The 20576-nt window shown below is 39.8% G+C and overlaps 1 protein-coding gene across 2 annotated transcripts in view; it reads left to right on the top strand.

The window, feature by feature from the left end:
- LOC137624476 (male-specific lethal 1 homolog) overlaps window positions 1–20576 on the top strand; it is a 56258-nt gene that overhangs the window by 16164 nt on the left and 19518 nt on the right. For both annotated transcript variants that reach the window (XM_068355248.1, XM_068355249.1), the window contains 2 exons: window positions 15062–15192; window positions 17916–18040. In XM_068355248.1, coding sequence (XP_068211349.1) covers window positions 15062–15192; window positions 17916–18040 — 256 coding nt within the window. The remainder of the gene's footprint in view (window positions 1–15061; window positions 15193–17915; window positions 18041–20576) is intronic.

A 20576-nucleotide genomic window follows, 5' to 3' on the forward strand; every position in this document is an offset into this window, starting at 1 on the left:
TTTATATAGATAAAGAAACATTGTGGATGTTGAGGAGCCACTGATCTCGACCTACTTAACGATCATACTTTGAATTTTGTTAGGGTTCACCATACTCCAATTTTAGGTAGATTTCTACTTTTAGGATGGAGAATTTGTGGAGAGAGGCATAATCTGTATGCAACAAACTTTTTTCCTAAATTAATTTTTTTCAATATTAATCTTACCCGATGATCATGTAGCTGTCAACTCTGTTGCCCGACAGAAATCTACGGTCGGGATACGCCAGCGATCGCTATACAGGTGGGGGTGTACACAACAGCGCCATCTGTGAGCAGGTACTCAAGTGCTTCTTGTAAACAAGAACTCAATTTTTCCTCTGTCGTGCCACCGGCTAGACCTACTTGGATACGCTGTTGATTCTGGAGTTATTGTTCACGATTTGGTGATGTATTTGCTCTAGAGTTTAGCCTTCGCTATTCAGGAAGCTTTATCATTAGCTTAGCAAGCTTTTGGAATTAATTTGATTTAATTATGGTGACGAAGAGAGTATGAACTCTCTTTCACTTTTAAATGGCCGACCCTTCCCTTAGACGGAAGTGTTGGTGTCGAAGAGAGTATAGACTCTCTTTCTTAATTTTGCTTAACAAAGTTATAGATTATATCTCTCTGCCTTTTATAGGCCTCTTCGATTAACTTCCTTTTATTATAAACTTATAAAAATTAATTTTTATGTTTGTTTATATGCGACCTTTCCTAATAGTAGGCGGTCATTACTTGGAACCGAAGTTAATTAACATTGAGCCCGTCATATCGTTTTCCTGTTAAGATTTTATGCTATTTTAATTTTAATGTTTTTGAAAGAATTTCTTTGATAGTCTCGTACTGTTTTCAAAGTTGAACTAACGTTTTGTTTTGTCTCCGCAGTTGTTGACGTTCAGAACGTTCAACTTGCGCTCTATCGTTACGATAGAGAGAGAGTATTCACGGTTTCACGTTGCAGTAAGAGTAAACCGATTCTAGCGTTTTGTTCATTCTTTCTTAGCTTAAATGGTTTTAATTCTAATAAAGGAACTTTTTATTTGGGAAACCTTTCAGTTTTTTTTTTCCTTTAACAAATAATATGTTTTAACGATATATATAATTGGGCTCATCTCTCAGGTTCTAAGTCGAGAGAGAGAGAGAGAGAGAGATAGAGACGGAGGGAGAGAGAGGAGGATAAACGTTTCGTTCAAGCGGGTAACGTTGTTATCGTTTTTGCTCTTCTCCCTAGTCTCTTTAGGGGAAGAAGGTAAAACGTTTCTAGAGTTTTATTCTTGTTCCCAGGCTTTATGCGGTGAGAGATTTTAAACGTAGTTTATTTGATCTAGTGTTTAGTCTTTTCCAGCCACTGAATTCTTTATCTTTCATTATGTTTTTCTGTTACATTGTAATACTGTTTTCGCAATTACTAACTTTTAATGAAGGATAGGATTGCGTGTTTCAGGTACAAACCACTTAAAGTTTCGAGTTCAGTGAAATAAGTGCAAACAGAAAATCAAAAGTGATAAAGTGATAAGCGCAAAGTGTTACAGTGTTGCGTTCGAGGGTTCGTCTGTTCGTGCCAGTTGTTCGCCTAGTCTGGGACCTCTTACAAGCTCCCAAGCCCAGAGGAGAAGTAATGTCGAAGGACTTATGGGTTCCACAGGCCTTGATCGACGAACAGACGTTTCCCTCCGTGGTTTCGGGTGTATCTACACACGTTGCCGACGTGATCACCCCACCCACACAAAGACGAGAGAGCCCATTTATTCCTCGTCTGCGGAAGAGGTTTCTCGCAGAAACCATGGACCAAATCTTGCAGCTTTTAAGTGCAAGTCGGTCCCTTCCGCGCAAGTCCAACGGCCTAGGTGTAGCCACTGGGTCAGTTCGGACTTGCTGCAGTACGACAACTGCACACCTCCCAGAGAGGCAAGGTGGTACCGCAACAGGCAGTAACTCCGTCTGTTGCCGCACCAGCTGTTTTAGACCCTCAGTCACAACGGACAGTAGCTCCGTTTGTTGTTGTCTTTCATAGACCCTAGTGGTTCATGCTGCAGACTATACAGTCTCAGCTTGCTCCTTCATACAGGAGTATCATGCTGGAAGGTTGACAATGCAGCCTGTTAACCTACAACCCGCCGAGGTTGTGCGCTCAGCAGATACTGCGGCTGCCTGCTCCCACCCTCCACCTGTGAGAGCTCCACCTCCGATGCGCAGTCCACCCTGCCAGACGCATGTTCTTGCTGCGCCTCCTGCTTTCATGCGTGAGCTGCCGCATCGGGAGTTGCCGGGTTCCAGCACTATGCGGCAACCTCCTCAACCCATGAGGCAGGAGCCTCATGCTATGCGGCATCCTCCTCAACCCATGAGGCAGGAGCCTCATGCTATGCGGCAACCTCCTCAACCCATGAGGCAGGAGCCTCATGCTATGCGGCATCCTCCTCAACCCATGAGGCAGGAGCCTCATGCTATGCGACATCCTCCTCAACCCATGAGGCAGGAGCCTCATGCTATGCGGCAACCTCCTCTACCCATGAGGCAGGAGCCTCATGCTATGCGACAACCTCCTCAACCCATGAGGCAGGAGCCTCATGCTATGCGGCATCCTCCTCAACCCATGAGGCAGGAGCCTCATGCTATGCGGCAACCTCCTCAACCCATGAGGCAGGAGCCTCATGCTATGCGGCATCCTCCTCAACCCATGCGGCATGAGCCTCATCCCATGCAGCATGAGCCTCATCCCATGCAGCATGAGCCTCATACCATGCAGCATGAGCCTCATCCCATGCAGCATGAGCCTCATCCCATGCAGCATGAGCCTCATCCCATGCAGCATAAGCCGCATGCCATGCAGCATGCTCTGCATACCTTACAGCATGCTCTACATACAGCATGCTCTGCATACCTTACAGCATGCTCTGCATACCTTACCGCATGCTCCTCAATCACACATCTTTGGTTGTTGCCAACTCACAAGACTGTCGAGCAGTTTCATAACGTTGCCTTCTGGTCTGCTGCTTTTGCACCAGTGAAACCCTCACTGAGAGAACTTAGCTTTTCTCGGATATGGTTCCTGTAGATGAGAAAGTGCTATTCTCCCTCCTTCTGATATCCCCTTGAGGACTCTGTCATTTGGAGAGGAGCCTTAAGCTGCTTAGCCTCCTATGGACTTTTATTTAAGCATAACATGCTTCCAGGGAGGGTAATGGTTCCTCTTCAGTCGCTAACCCCGTCTGTTGCCACACCTGCTCCCATAGACCTTGAGCTTTGTTGCAAGACATGCAGTCCAAGCTTAGTCCTTGTTAGAGGATTTTTGTTTACGGAGTCAGTGTGTCACTGGGAAGACGTTCAACAACCAGCAGAGGTGACTTGTTGTGACGCAGTGCGGCAACCTCAGCAACCCGATAAGGAGTTGTCTGTACTACCCAGACAGTCTTGACAGTTTCGGGTTGTCGCTGTACTTCCTCGCTTCCCCATGGTTGACAGTTCACAGACTGTGCAGCAGTACCATGATCTTGTGTCCGGCTCCGTCAGACGACTGGCTTTTAAGAGCTCCCACAAGTCGTTGCTGTCTGGAGAATCTCAGATGGACTATGGATCTGACCAAGGAACTGGGCCTCCTGGTCAATTTAGAGGAGTCCCAGCTCGTCCCATCCCAGACCATTGTCTACCTGGGTATGGAGCTTCAGAGTCGAGCTTTTCGGGCTTTTCCGTCGGCCCCAAGGATCTACCAAGCCCTAGAATGCATCCAGAGCATGCTGAGAAGGAACCGATGCTCAGTCAGGTAGTGGATGAGTCTAACAGGGACACTTTCATCGCTGGCCCTGTTCATCGAGTTAGGGAGACTCCACCTCCGCCCCCTTCAGTATCATCTAGCTGCTCACTGGATAAAGGACATGACGCTAGAGACGGTCTCAGTTCCTGTTTCTGAAGAGATGAGGTCTACTCTAACGTGGTGAAAGAACAGCTTTCTTCTCAAGGAAGGTCTACCTTTGGCTGTTCAGAAACCCGACCGCCGTCTCTTCTCGGACGCATCAGACACGGGCTGGGGTGCGACTTTGGACGGACAGGAATGCTCGGGAACATGGAATGAGGAGCAAAGGACACTTCACATCAATTGCAAGGAGCTGTTGGCGGTTCATCTGGCCTTGATAAACTTCAAGTCCCTCCAGCTTAACAAGGTGGTGGAGGTGGACTCCGACAACACCACAGCCTTGGCTTACATCTCCAAGCAGGGAGGGACTCATTCGAGGAAGTTGTTCTAGATCGCAAGGGACCTCCTCATCTGGTCAAAAGATCGAAAGCTCACGCTGGTAACGAGGTTCATTCAGGGCGATATGAATGTCATGGCAGATCGCCTCAGCCGGAAGGGTCAGGTCATCCCCACAGAGTGGACCCTTCACAAGAATGTTTGCAGCAGACTTTGGGCCCTGTGGGGTCAGCCAACCATAGATCTGTTCGCTACCTCGATAACCTAGAGGCTCCCGTTGTATTGTTCTCCGATTCCAGACCCAGCAGCAGTTCACGTGGATGCTTTTCTGCTGGATTGGTCCCATCTCGACCTGTATGCATTCCCGCCGTTCAAGATTGTCAACAGGGTACTTCAGAAGTTCGCCTCTCACAAAGGGACACGGCTGACGTTGGTTGCTCCCCTCTGGCCCGCGAGAGAATGGTTCATAGAGGTACTGCAATGGCTGGTCGACATTCCCAGGACTCTTCCTCTAGGAGTGGACCTTCTACGTCAACCTCACGTAAAGAAGGTACACCCAAACCTCCACGCTCTTCGTCTGACTGCCTTCAGACTATCGAAAGACTCTCAAGAGCTAGAGGCTTTTCGAAGGAGGCACCCAGAGCGATTGCCAGAGCAAGGAGGACATCCACTCTCAGAGTCTATCAGTCTAAATGGGAAGTCTTCCGAAGCTGGTACAAGGCCAATGCAGTTTCCTCAACCAGTACCACTGTAACCCAGATTGCTGACTTCCTGTTACATCTAAGGAACGTAAGATCCCTTTCAGCTCCTACGATCAAGGGTTCCAGAAGTATGTTGGCAGCGGTTTTCCGCCACAGAGGCTTGGATCTTTCCACCAACAAAGATCTACAGGACCTCCTTAGGTCTTTTGAGACCTCAAAGGAACGTCGTTTGTCCACTCCAGGCTGGAATCTAGACGTGGTCCTAAGGTTCCTTATGTCATCAAGATTTGAACCTCTCCAATCAGCCTCTTTTAAGGACCTCACATTAAAAACTCTTTTCCTCGTGTGCTTGACAACAGCTAAAAGAGTAAGTGAGATCCACGCCTTCAGCAGGAACATAGTTTTCACATCTGAAACGGCTACATGTTCCTTGCAGCTAGGTTTTTTGCTAAAACGAGCTTCCTTCACGTCCTTGGCCTAAGTCGTTCGAGATCCCAAGCCTGTCCAACTTGGTGGGGAACGAACTGGAGAGAGTACTTTGCCCAGTTAGAGCTCTTAGGTACTATCTAAAAAGGTCATAACCTTTACGAGGACAATCAGAAGCCTTATGGTGTGCTATCAAGAAGCCTTTTCTTCCAATGTCTAAGAACTCAGTTTCTTACTAAATCAGGCTTCTGATTAGGGAAGCACATTCTCATCTGAAGGAAGAAGACCTTGCTTTGCTGAAGGTAAGGATACATGAAGTGAGAGCTGTGGCTACTTCAGTGGCCTTCAAACAGAACCGTTCTCTGCAGAGTGTTATGGATGCAACCTATTGGTGAAGCAAGTCAGTGTTCGCATCATTCTATCTCAAAGATGTCCAGTCTCTTTACGAGAACTGCTACACCCTGGGACCATTCGTAGCAACGAATGCAGTAGTAGGTGGGGGCTCAGCCACTACATTCCCATAATCCCATAACCTTTTTAACCTTTCTTTTGAATACTTTTTATGGGTTGTACGGTCGGCTAAGAAGCCTTCCACATCCTTGTTGATTTGGCGGGTGGTCAATTCTTTCTTGAGAAGCGCCGAGGTTAGAGGTTATGATGAGGTCCTTTAGTATGGGTTGCAGCCCTTTATACTTCAGCACCTAAGAGTCGTTTAGCGTCCTAAGAGGACCGCTACGCTCAGTAAGGAAGATGTACTTAATAAAGGCAGAGTAATGGTTCAAGTCGTCTTCCTTACCAGGTACCTATTTATTTTATGTTATTTTTGAATAACTAATAAATGAAATACGGGATACTTAGCTTCTTTGTTGACATGTATGCTGGTCTCCACCCACCACCCTGGGTGTGAATCAGCTACATGATCATCGGGTAAGATTAATATTGAAAAATGTTATTTTCATTAGTAAAATAAATTTTTGAATATACTTACCCGATGATCATGAATTTAAGGACCCACCCTTCCTCCCCATAGAGAACCAGTGGACCGAGGAGAAAATTGAGTTCTTGTTTACAAGAAGCACTTGAGTACCTGCTCACAGATGGCGCTGTTGTGTACACCCCCACCTGTATAGCGATCGCTGGCGTATCCCGACCGTAGATTTCTGTCGGGCAACAGAGTTGACAGCTACATGATCATCGGGTAAGTATATTCAAAAATTTATTTTACTAATGAAAATAACATATTTTGGGTTTTCTGGCATCGTGACATCAAAGGTCATTGATACTGATAAGGCCAAACCACATATGTGTATACTATATAGTATGAAGAGCATTGAGCTAAGAACGCTACCTTGAAGAACACCAGATATTGCAGATCTTTAGTCACCATGTTGCCCATTAACAACTAATCTTTACAATGCATTACTGAGGAATTCAGTAATGATGCTAAGAAAAGACTCGCCTACTCCCAACTGTTTGTTTTAAAACAAGGACCTTTTGATTATCATGGTCAAATGCAACCCTAAAATCAATGCCAACCATATGAGCTAACTGACTACAATCAAGTGATTTCTGTATAGCAATCTAAATTGTAAGAAGGGTATCAATATGCTCTAGGTCCTTTGCAAATTACAAACTAAGGAACAAGTTATCTTCAGCATACTTATTTAGTCGTTTTGCCAGATGTTCAAAATCTTCGAATATTATGGAATTTATAGAAATTGGTCAATAATGAATAGGGCTAGAGCTACATCAAACACATATACCTAATGGAGTAACATTACTAATTTTCAACAAGTGCAAAAAAGAACCCCTTCTTGCTAACTTACAGAAAATATCATGCAACTTAGGAGCTAAGTGATTAACGGTCTTTATAAAAATCAAAGGAGATACTGTATACCATTTGGGTCTATACCTCCGTAAGCATCAAGGTCCATTAAAAGTGCTTTAAATTCAAGGGCCTGTAAAGCTAAATTAGGTAGTTTACCCTTAGAATAACAGGAATGAGGAAGAACATGTTCTCCTTGCATCTGCAAAGAGGGTTGCCTTTACATTTATACATTGAGTGACAGCCTCTGGTTTAAGTAAAGAAGGAACTGTTATGTTTACACCAAAATGTATACCTTTTCAATGGAAGCATAAACTGAGCAACAGCTCTTAACTAGTATAGTTTTGTTCAAAGGTTGGCCAACTCAAATGCCTGTGTTTTGGTCTAAAAGACCAATTTCTAAATGGATAAGAACTATATTTGATTTGCTATTTTTGAATGCTTTGTTGGAAAGGATTCAGGTTTCAACAAGTGTGGGTACACACATTACTGGTATGGTTAGGGATCCTAGTCGATTTGGAAAATTCTTTAATGAATCCAACTCTGGTTATTTTACGTTTGGGTATGGTAATCGCAATAGTTCCCTTTTGGGTCTTTCTTCTATTCCTAATAAAGCTCAAAAGGATGAAATTTTTGTCACCAGATGTGGATGATACTTCTAGGGACAAGGATTTCTTTAGGGAAATCAGTTTTGATGGGATACTTAAAGATTAGATCTTTTGAAAATCATCTCAATCAGAATTGGAACAGAATACGGCATTAGATTCAGACAATGTTTCAGTGATGAAGAACGTCAAATGCCAATTTGGTGGGAGGATCACCATCATTTATCCCAGGACTTTAATTGACAATGATGATTTCAGACTTCTCTGTTCTCAGATGTTTCACAGGAAGGATGGGGTGCAATGCCAGATGTTATCCATTTGTGTTGGAAAGGGACAGCGCAACAATCGACTCTATCGTATTAATTGCCTGAAACCTGTAGTTTTATTCAAGGTCCTTCAGGGTGATGAACCGCTCATAACAGGAAAGTGCTTAGTGATGTTTTCATACAATACCCCACATTATCTTACATCCAGGAACAGGAAGCCAAGGTTGGAATCCCTGTACCGATTAGAAAAAATTCTGAGGAAAATTCCCCCCTCCCTTGGTTTATTCCAGGAAAATTGAACCTCTAAGCAGATCATTTAAGCAGGAAAAAAGGTCTTCCAAATGAATGGTCTCTACAGTCATCATTTTATAGAAATTTGGAATTGGTGGGAACTTCCAGGAGTAGACGTGTTTGCAACATTTCCAGTTCCGAATTCCCCCCTTTTACAAGATTGGTTGAATCTGGACCTATATACCTTTTCATTGTTCAGCATGATTGGCTGGGTGATAAAAAAGTTTATTTTCTACAAGCAGCAGGATAACTGTGGTTGGTCTATTTCACCTCTGTTGTCGGAGTGTCCAATGAGGTTGCACCAATCTTCTTGGACAACCGGTTTCTAGGATGATGCATGCACACCCATATGTATTGTATTGCATGTAACCACAGGAAGACTGTCCACCATATTAAGGCCGATTCACACGACCCGTTTTCTTTCCGACAGGCTGGCCGTCGGTTAACCGGCGTCTAGCTTTCTTGCGTGTATTCAAATGCAACTGTTCACACGACCCGTTAGGCTGACGGCGGCCCTCGGACGTCAGCCGTCCGAGTTGGCCCGGCTTTCTTTCCAAGAAACCTCGTCCGGTTTGACGGACGTTAGCCACCCGTCCCAACCAATGGGTGGATGATGTTTTGTGTAAACGAGGACCTGTATCGTACCCGTTCGTTTCGTGGCATACAACCCAGACTTTTCCTCATAGTATAGTCATAGAAATTATTAGTTTGTTGTTGACACCATGTATTAGAGGTTAATTGAACTTTATCAAGGGTATGAGGAGATGTTTGACATGGCAAACAAGATGTATAGAAATAATTTACATAAATAAAAGATATGGAAAATGACTGGAGAGGCATTAAATAAAACAGGCGAGTTTATCGCAATTTTAATATTCTTGGCATGGTGCATAAAGCATTATGAAGTTGCATAACTTATTTTATCAACACAGTTATCAACCAACATCTTATACTGTAGTGTCAAAATTATCGTAATTTACTCGGTCCTAACGTGACAGAGTCTAAGTAAACAATAAAAACCGCGCGCTGGTAAACGGATACAGAACGCCTCATGTGAATGTAAAACATTTCGACGGCGGTTAGCCACCACCCAGCCTGTCGGAAAGAAAACGGGTCGTGTGAATCGGCCTTTATCAGAATAGGGTTTTTTTTTTGCAGTCCTCTAGATTCTTGTGGTATTACGATGAGAGACTTATGTTAGCCTATTCAACATATAACATTCGCTGTAAGGTTGAACTTTTGAATTTCCACCAATTCAACTGCCCAATTAGGAATATTCCACAAACTGGTAGAAGGTGGAATAAAACTTCTAGAATACTGTGTATTATTGAACCTTTTATAATGGCAAAGGCATAGCTGTTACAGTTAACTGCATACCTAGTATTACATGTAGAATGGTATTTTCTTGGATGATCTGAATGTAAAGGATGGTTAAAGTTATGAAAAATCTTATGTAACATGCAAAAAGAACTAAATGAATGACGGTGCTCGAGATTAATATCTATATCAGAAATAAGAGATTTAATAGACCTCAAGTTCATGCCCAACAAAGTAACTTGAGGTTCAGCAGCTGAAGACCAGACAGTAGAACATAGCTCAAAAGGTAGCATGAAAGAATTAAAACACTTCGGAATAAATTTATCACCAAAAGTCTTAAAAGACTCGATTAGCTAGTTTTTTTGCATTTAAAGAAGAAACAGGACGAATGAGTTTCACCAAAGATATTTGCTATCAAGAATCACACCTAAAATTATACGAATTGTATAGAGTCAAAGAAACATGTCAATGCAAAGATCTGGTTGTTGAGCAGCCATTGTAATTGACCTACTTGCAATCATGTTTTCAGTTTTGTTTGGATTCAACTTCTTGTCTCTTAAATTCAACCATGCACTAATTTCAGCTAGATAGGTATTAAGGAATCTCTAGGATTGGATTTATTCGTTTATGGTATTGTTGCGAATGTATTTAGGTCTTTTATGTCGAAAGACTTCAAGTGGTTACTATTTTTTTTTTTAAGTGTTCCAGTAAAAGGTTTGCATTTTGAACCTTAGAGAAAATCTTTTGATTTAAGATTGCGCAGCTAAGACACTCCTTGTTCGTGTTGGGTTTGGCTAAACTCATTAAAGCTACAGGCTTTTTCATATACAGTAATGTAGGTTTTGATGGAAATAAGATGATCTTACTTCTTTTGCCTACTTTTAGGACTAAAAATTATTTCAAGACTGTTTGCCACAATTCTTCCAAATTCCCTCTAGAAAAGAAAATTATGATACAAAAATAATAGGTTTCTAGGTCCCTGTGAAAGCTGCTGACTATTTTGACAAGATTACATACATTTGTTCATAATTTGTTTAATGAGACAAGAATTTCAAGTCATCCTTTATCCAAAAATGTTATATCTTTTCTTTGTTAAAAGTTGGTCATGGAGGCTCGCATGAAGTTGGATTCAAGTCCGATAAAAAACGAAGGTTAAAGTTCATATTAGAAATACAGCTAAATTTCTTAAATTTTGCTGAAATTTTTTCTTTGGAAAGGGTTTTAGTAGCAGTACAGTAGAGTATCAGGTTGGTATTCTTTAAATATTATCTTAAAGAATCCAGGTTAGCTTATCAATATTGTTGCACTTTACGGTGGCTGCTGGTGATATGGTCTGATAATATTTGGTTCATTTCATTAATAAATTTTGAATTTAATTTTTGTATGGGAAACACTATGTATAGATTATAGTTGGTATATTAGTGATTGAATAAGGAAAACAATTTGTGGAGATTCAAGTCACAAAATTAAGTTTGAGATGGTTTATGACCAAGAGACTAGACAGAAGATGAATCTAAGGTATTAAGTTTACTATTTTAAAACTATTAATTACGGTACCTATCTCTTTCATTTAGTGGCAACCCACCCACCCTCCATCAGAGTGTGGGAGTTAGCATTATGAACATCAGAGGAGGTTTATAGAAATAAATGGAATTTTAATAATTTTTATTTCCATACTTGCTTGATATTCATATACATGCCCAACCTCTTTCCCACTATCTATTGGCGTCAAGAGGATAAGTTTTAATTTTGACTTTCAGACAGGAAGATAAGACGTTAAAGCTTCGCTGCCATTAGCCGGTAGATTGTCTCGATACTATAGTAGAGGCCTGGAAGGAAAGATAACTAATTTTTGTATTTGGGGGTGGGGGGGGGCAAACTTTTATTTAAACCAAATTTTGAGAGAAGCCATATGAACAGGGGCGATTACAGAAATAAGAAAATTTATGATCAAAACTCCATACATATCAATTTTAGATTAATAACTTCATAGCTTAGCCTATAATAAGTAAGCCTGTTATGCGTGTTTTCCCAAAATTAAAATTTTTTGATAACTGACCAACCTACTGGCAGATAAAATTTGGTAGGCTAACCTTTTCTAAGCATTGAAAGTAAACTCCGTAACTAAAAAAAAAAAAAAAAAAAACTTGTCCTAGGCTATGATTATTACTTAAACCAAACTAATCTTGGAGATTTGGTTAATTCAGCAAGGCCCATCCCCCTCCATGTTCCATATTAGTGAGGGTATGGTAAACATACTGTATTATTGCAGGTGATCAAAATTACCATATATACCTGAAACATGACTCGTGAATCCGATTTTAAGTGGTTTTAAATTTACAGTCCCTTTCTTTTTTAATTCCAATAGACTGGTCTGGTCTCTGCATACAGATCAGGCTTAACTGGAATTCCAAAGTACTTCATGGGACCAGAGTAGAGACCTGAAACATTGCCTCTAAGGAAAGTCGTATCTCATTTAATTTTAATGCACTTACTGGTACATTCTTTAAGGTCAGACCTACTTCTGTACTTGATTCACCTTTATCTTCCAGTCCACCTCCGTTCCTCATTCATCTAGTTGTCTAACCTCTTTTTCCTCAGATGCACCTTTGCACAGAATATCCTCCTGGGGCCATATGGCTTAAATTTTATAAATCAAATAGAAATTTCATGCATTCTAGTATTTATATTTTAGTTCTGTTTTATGCTTATTGTATTTAAACCCATCCTTCATGGCTGTAACACTTGATTTTGCTACACTTTTACTTTCTGACAGATATATAATAGGGATTTTATTAAAAGTTTAGCACTCTGCTTAGTGGCACTCTAGCTCTCAGTGCCCTCTTTTGGTGTTATTTGTTTCATCCTAATTTTCCATTATACAGGTATTATATCCTTATGTTACTTTTTATTTCAAGGAAAATTTCACTAAGTTTTTATTATTGAAAACCATCGTCTCAGACATTTTTGCACTTGGTCATTATTGGGTTTTGTTTAGAAAGAGTAATCCACAACACTGCAAACCGGTGGGCCAATTGGATACTGAAGAGATGTGATTCAGCCATCTCCAGATTTCAAAAGCAGGTGCCTAGTAGGGAGACCCTCCACCTTTGGTTAATATCTCATCCTTGTTCCTATTGGAGGACATGGAGGCAGTGGTGGAAAAGAGGAACCCAAACCATATCATCCTGGCATCCTACAGCAAATCCACTGGCCTTGGAATGCGCTTCTCCTGTAGTGAGGCAAGCACATAAGGCCTTTAAAGAAGGTTCTCGTCTGGTGCAACCACGCTCTGAGACCTCTCTTTCAAAGGAAAAAGTCCAAAAGATGAAGGGATAGCTGAGGGCAGTAGTGTCCTTCGATCAGGGTACCTCATTTCATTTACCCACTCCGCCTCCTCTGATAGGTCCTTCAAGTTCAATGTCCTTCTCACAGGGATCGGCGAAGGACATAGCCCTTCTGGAAGAAATAGAGTCCATGGTAGAGAATTGTGCTCTCCAGGAGGTCCTTGATGAGTCTCAAGGCTTTTATAGCTGACTATTTTTAAGAAAGTGTCTGGAGGCTGGAGACCAGTTATAGACCAATCGATATTGCATGAGTTTGTACAGTACTTTAAATTCCGTTCAAGATGGAAACAGCAGCCACAGTCAGACAAGTAGTAAGACTGTTAGACTTCAAGATCATGTTGGATCTCATGGATGCGTAATTCCAGATACTAGTCCAACTTTCTTCCAGGAAGTACCTACATTGTGTAATGCACAATAAAATATACTGGTTCGAGGTACTTTGTTTAGGTCTGTTGACTGCATCTAAAGTGTTCAGCAGAGTGTTCGCTTTGATCTCGGCTTGGGCCGATGATTAGCGGATTCAGTGGGGAGACTTCCCCTTCACCCAGATGGTCTTTTCAAGTTTAGCCACGATCTGGGGATCGTGGTAAACCTGAAGAAGTCAAACCTCGAGCCCATACGAAATCTGGTTTCCCTGGACATGCAAATGAATACCTCTTTGGGAAAGGTCTTCTCTCGCAAGATTGAATCGTTGGATTTAAGAGAGTGGTGCGGCCATTCTTAAAGCGAAGCTCGCCTCGTTTGAACATCTGGGGCCGAACAGTCACCTTCGCATGTATTCAGAAGACCTGGTCTTAGAGCAGGTGTTTGTATTTTTCTAACTACATACTTGAGTTCATTACACAAATTTACCCTCCATCACCTATATACGCAAGTCCTGTCTGCAATCAAAGTGTCATAATAATGAGCGAGCCGTTGGGCCAGTGCTTTCTTGCTACCGACTAGTAACAACCCAAACTGTTGTTGACACACAAAAAAATTTGTAGCTATATTCCAGCTTTTTTGTCATCATTACTCTTACGTAAAAAACTCAGGTTTGTATAGTAAGGAAAAATACATACAAATTACTTGCAAAATTGTCCTCCCCCCTTTATATATATATATATATATATATATATATATATATATATATATATATATATATATATATATATATATATATATATATATATATATATATATATATATATATTGGGGCAGTAACCTACTGATTGTATCAGAGATGTGTATTAGATGAATTTATCAACAATTACTTGGGTATAATTTTAGTCAGTCCCATAGAATTCTGGCTGAAAGATTAGTGCAAAAATGTCTACCATAGCGGCAACTTGGTTGTACAGTACTTGATGTTTTGAGTTTTTGGCAATAAAATAATAGTTTCTCCTGTTATTTTTTTAGCATAGTAGTGCCTTCCCTTGCATCCTAACTTCTTACTGCATAACTATCCTTTCTTGGCGGTTTAGAAATGTGTGAGTGCAGGGCGAGTGAGAGAAAATTAATTTGCCCTGTAGTATTGGTGGGATTTAAGAGTTCTTAGTTTTATCCGAGTGACAAGATCAGCAGAACAGACCTGATGGAAAATATTGTATATTTTTTTGCCTTTACATTAAAAAGATATTTAGGTAGTGGCACAAAACTGTTTACAGGTTATCAAGTATAAAAGAATACGAAATGAGTATACTTCATCATGTCATTGCATGTACAAGTCACTTCTATTTTTATGTAGCACGGCTGTTGATTTTTTGTTTTGTTTAGTACACTTGTTTTCCATACACAACACAGACATGCAATTCACATTAAATGAAATATTGTTGATTGGTTAGCAAATAGACATTTAGAAATGTGCACAGTACATTGTAATGTATAAGCAAATCGTATATGACAGTTGCCTGCCCAGGAAGATTTCTTTTGCATACTGATGATGCTTCCTAATGTATAGAGTATTGATTTTGATTTTCTGATGTATAATTTTTCATGTTAATTGTCTTTCTCAAGTTTTCATATACAGTCCGCAATGTGAAGATTAAAAGATTTTAATGGTGCCATTTACCCTTCAATTTTAACCCTACACAGGAAAAACACCTGGTGCTGTAACAGTGAGAGGAGAAGGAATTCTAAACACAACAGTTACTTACTTTTTACCCTATGGAAATTATATTCACGACCCTAACCCAGAAGAAGAATGTCTTCAGGCCCAGGTTGAGGTAAGAGGTTTATTTATGTGTATCGTTTTAATATAGCTATGTACTTCACATCCATACAAAAGCTTCATAACCTTGGTCCATTGAATCTTTTGTCCTCAAGAAATTAAAAAATCTGGCTACAATTCTGTTGACTTTTTTTCATCTTTAGAAGCAAAATAAGATGGGCAATGGTCTTCCTGTCTTAGAATGTTTGGATATCCCTCTTATGAACATTAATCTTGTATACTGCATATTTTATGTCAGGGAGTTCAAATTAGTTTTCAAGCTTAAGTGATGCTGTAGTTTTAAAATCCCTTCCAAATACATTATTTATAGATTTACATGTTTTCCACCTCGGAAATAAAATTTCTCCTTTTTAGGTGGTCCCTTCGAGAAGAAAGTAAAAGATGGTAGGATTCTTTGATATTATTTACAGTAAAGATTCTTTTATAAGTTTTACAGAGATAAAATGAATAGAATCAGAATATAACAAGTGTGTGTGTGTGTGTATACAGGTAGTCGCCGACTTACGGCGGAGATAGGGACCGGGAGGCTCGTCGTAAGTCGATTTCGACCTATGTCAAACTAAAAAAGGGAAATTTCCGTAGATCTATTAAACTGTGTTATGATTCGGCAATCATCCAAGTCATATTTTATCAATATTTTCTTTCTGCATATCATTATTTAATTTTTTTGTTCTATAGCATATCTTATGCTCTAATAAATCCTTATTGTATTGTATTTTTCAATTTCGGAAACATTTTTGCAGTCAACTATTACCAACTTATTTGTTTACCTTTGGTTGTGATCAGCTGTGCTGTTGATCTGACGGTCCGGCATTGCACATACAAATGGCTTATTCTCTAAGAAGAGAATGCAATCTTAGAAGTACCTGTACAGGGTGGTTTTAGAAGAGGTAGGGGTTGTATGAATCAGATTTTTACAGTAAGGCAGATATGCGAGAAATATTTAGCAGAAGGTAAGGAGGTGTATGTTGCGTTTATGGATCTGGAGAAAGCGTATGATAGAGTTGATAGGGAAGCAATGTGGAATGTGATGAGGTTATATGGAGTTGGTGGAAGGTTGTTGCAAGCAGTGAAAAGTTTCTACAAAGTTAGTAAAGCATGTGTTAGGATAGGAAATGAAGTGAGTGATTGGTTTCCGGTGAGAGTGGGGCTGAGACAGGGATATGGGAGAAGTACAAGAGGAAGGCCAAGGTTTAGATGGATGGATGGAGTGAAGGAAGCTCTGAGTGATAGGAGGATAGATATGAGAGAGGCAAGAGAGCGTGCTGGAAATAGGAATGAATGGCGAGCGATTGTGACGCAGTTCTGGTAGGCCCTGCTGTATCCTCCCAGCAAAAATTTCATGTGGAAATAATAAAGTAATGCTGGATAAAAGAATAGTGCCAGTGTCCAGTGACGTCTATTAAGTGTAAATTTTCAGGTAATTTTATTTCTTTTTAGTCAACTTTTAACATTAGGAATGTGAGACCTGGAGAGAGAGAGAGGGGGGGGGGGGATTTGTCAACATAATAGGTTTGGTATTCAAGTCCAAGCCGGGGAACTGGGGTTAGAGTTCATTGTATTAGAAGTTATAGAAATAGGAATCATTGTTTATAACAAATTTTGGCCCATCTCGGTGGCATACAGTCTATAAGTACCAAACTTTTAAAAGAAACCTGATTTTCTTGTATGAGTTACTGGGTATTGGGTGCTGTGATGGTTGCGAGTGATATATTCAAATGAGAAAAATTCTTTTGAATTCTTTAGATTTTGTTTATTTTATATTACTACTGTATTAAGTTCTCTTGAGAAATTACATGGTAATATGTAGTATAGTAAGATGTAGTTTCAATATTAAGTATTGAATTCTTAGATTTGAAATTCCTTTATATCTTTATTGAGATTCGGCCCATCATGAGCATTTAGTGTTTAATTTTCAAAATCTGGATGCACAAGTTGAGTTAATTACATTGTCAAATTACCATTAAAAAGGTCCCAAGAAAATAATATGCCTTGGAATTAAGGTACAGTACATATTTAGGTTATGGCTTTAGGTTTCGTGTATTGTGTCTACTTCACTATACCACCTCCTTGGAAGTGGGGAATTCAGCTGTATGAACACTGGGAGAGGTTCATTGAATTAAATGCAATATAATAAAATTGATTATGTCTCTACTCATCTTATGTTTATATACAGTATTTGCCTCATTGAATAGTGATGTCGAGAAGCGTTTGAATTAATTTTATTTGAAATTGAAGGACAAAGGAGATATGTACCCAAGTGCAATTGATGCCATACTCCACCATATAATCTCAATAATCAATTAGAAAACTAGAAATTTATTATTATTAGGGTAAACATCAAAGTTTAACCATTTTTGAGAGAGAAGCTGCATGAACATTAGACAAATATAGGAATGAATTTTATTTAACTTCCATTTCTTACTTTTTTTTTTTTTTTTTTTTAATCTAAACCTATCATTTGCGGATATTTAACCCTCGTCAGTGCTCATATTATTTAACAGCTGATACAGGTTCTTAAGTGCATGGACAGTACCTTGCTGATGCAGTAGTTTGACTCCTCGTCTCCATCCAGAGAGTTTTTGTCTTGATTAAGGATTTGTATGAAAGAATATTGTTTAAGGAAAAATCACATTACTATTTATTATTTTCTTTAAGATGCACTTCAGAAGTTTTAATGTCTGCAATAATAATTGTTTTTTACTTTTGATTTTCCAGATACCTCGGTGGGGAACACGTATTTTAACGAGCCTGTATGTGATGGAAGGGACCGAGAATCTTGAGGATGAAATCTTCATTAAACGTCATGCCAAACCAGAACAAGATGAGAAAAGAAGGAAAAGGTAAGGATTAAGACCTGTTTGTGAAAGTGCACGCTCACTCTTCTTGCAACAGACTACTGGGTGCTTATCCTTTTAATAGAGGTAGACTTTAAGTTACAATCATGTAATCGTGGCTGAGTTTTTTGATAGACTGAAATTCCAAGAGTGAATATCTCTGCAACAATCGCAGTTCATGGAAGACACTTCATTATTCACTGGAAGGGCCTGGCCTTCCATAAATGATAATTATTTGTATGTGCAATTATATAAAACCAAACTCAAAACAGGCCTTGATAGAAAGACTAAAAGCCTTTACAATATTAAACAAAGACTTGATAATTCATTATAAAACGGTTTTATCTCAACTTACTCTCCCGTTATGTGAATATAGTGGGAGAGTCAATTCAAGACTGAAGCCCTTCATTTGTAATACAGTAATTGCTTTCTCTCTTTTCTATTAGTTCCTATTTGAATCCAAACCCTTGTTCTTTAATAGGAGTATGGTTTCTGCAAAATTGGAAATTCGCTTGTTGAAAATTATAACGAAATGTCTAGTTCTGGTGGGTAGCGGGGAAGCAGGTCCCCCCTCCTTGCCTACCCCCTGTTCTCTTGCAATGCGGACATACTCTCAATGTTCTAACCTTGACTGTTTTGATTTTTTTCTCTTGACCGAATGTCTAGTGCTAATTCATTAAATAAAAAAACGTGTAGGCATGGGTTCTTGGACGTAGGTTTAGAACCTTCATAAGCAAGAATTCTGTAGATCATTCTTTGTGCCCTTCATACAGGGATCTTGATTGCTTGGAGTCATCCCCCTCTGAGTAGTGTAAGGAGCGGCTGTCCTAGTGACACGAGTATAGCAGAAGAAGGAAGAAGTCCTTGCAAGGTTTTTCTCCTTCGGAATCTACGCCTAAGTCTATTAAATCCTTGCCCATAAAATCAGTCGCTAGGGTCAAGTGGTTGGAGCAGAGTGGTCCTTTATCCTCAAGTGACAAAGAGCCTTTTGATCTAGTGCGATTCTCCAATTATAAATGTTTGTGATGAAACTTGACATAAAACTCTCAAGCTACTGCTCACCAGTCCCAGATTAGGCAGCAGAATTAGGAGACCCTTTTCAACATCCTTGGAACAGCCTCGGCACCTATGCTTTTCAGCTGTTTTTACGTGATTTGAAAAGTGGTCAAGTGACTACTCCAAACCTCAAGATGATATTGGTAGCCCCCAAGTGGTTCTATGGAGAATGGTACCCGGACCTTTCGATGCTTTAAACAGGTTCTGAGAAGACAACCCAATTGGCCAGCCCCATCTGCAGACACTTCTGCGAGGTCCTTGTCAGTTCACGGCTGGAGACTATCAAGCATCTCAAAGCGAAACTTTTTTTGCGAGACACTGCGCAGGAGATGTCTGGATATCTCCAAAGTGCTCCACGGCAGTCTAATAGGCTAAGTGTGCCATCTTCTGCAAATGGTGTTGTAGGTGGGTTACTTCTCCACTTGGAGCATCTGTTTCTTGGTTATTTACTTAGTGGTGGTGAGCCTGAGCCCCTTCCCACTGAACTAAATATATCCTTCCCCACACACGTGATAGGCTACATGTACCAAATATGCACACACAAGCAAAACTGGTTAACATAATATATTCTCCTCTTTATATTTGTATGGGCAAATGTTATGCCTTTGGCATATGTAGTTATCATTATTGACACTTGTGTATCTATCGACATATTCATAACATAATAATTGTAAAAATACTAATGAGAAAGCGAATGAATATACCTTAGAGAGACTTACAGTAATCTTCCATTAATAAATATTACAAAGAAAAACAGATCTATTCTTCAGAAAATTGGAGAAAATAGGATATAAAATAAAAGGTTTTCCTTGGAATTTCAAAAGAAAACATGAATAAATAGGTACCCAGGTCAGAAAGTGTTGCCTAGGAGACCAGACATGCTTGCATAAATATATAGAAAGTATTTGTTAGCAATAAAACAAAATTTTTATATAAAAAAAACCTGTGAAACAAAATTAGACTTCCTCCTAGCCTAAAATACAGTAATCTGAATTTTCAAAATTTCAAACAAGTGGTTGTCAGTTATGATCCTTAAAGGATGAAGGTTTGTATTTGCGTTGGAACAAATCACAAACTTTTAAAAGTAGTGAGCCCAAGTTACACTTCCCGCCTCATCCACCCTGCAAGTCCTATGTGAAATTCTGAGGCTGCTCAGTAAACTGGCAGGGGGTCAGGGCTTCTCCACTACCTTCCAGTAACAGACTGACATAAGTCTTCATAGTAATTCTGTATATGAATTATCTGTTTTAATGTTGTTGAAGTTTTTAAAATATTTTATTTTAATTTTTCATTATTTTTTATATCGCTTATTAATGTTGTTGAAGTTTTTAAAATATTTTATTTTAATTTTTCATTATTTCTTATATCGTTTATTTATTTCCTTGTTTCCTTTCCTCACTGCTATTTTTCCCTGTTGAGCCCTTGGGCTTATAGCATCTTGTATTTCGAACTAGGGTTATAGCTTCGTGAAATCATACTATATTAA

The sequence above is a fragment of the Palaemon carinicauda genome, chromosome 31 (assembly GCF_036898095.1).
Source record: "Palaemon carinicauda isolate YSFRI2023 chromosome 31, ASM3689809v2, whole genome shotgun sequence".
NCBI classification, from domain to species: Eukaryota; Metazoa; Arthropoda; class Malacostraca; order Decapoda; family Palaemonidae; genus Palaemon; species Palaemon carinicauda.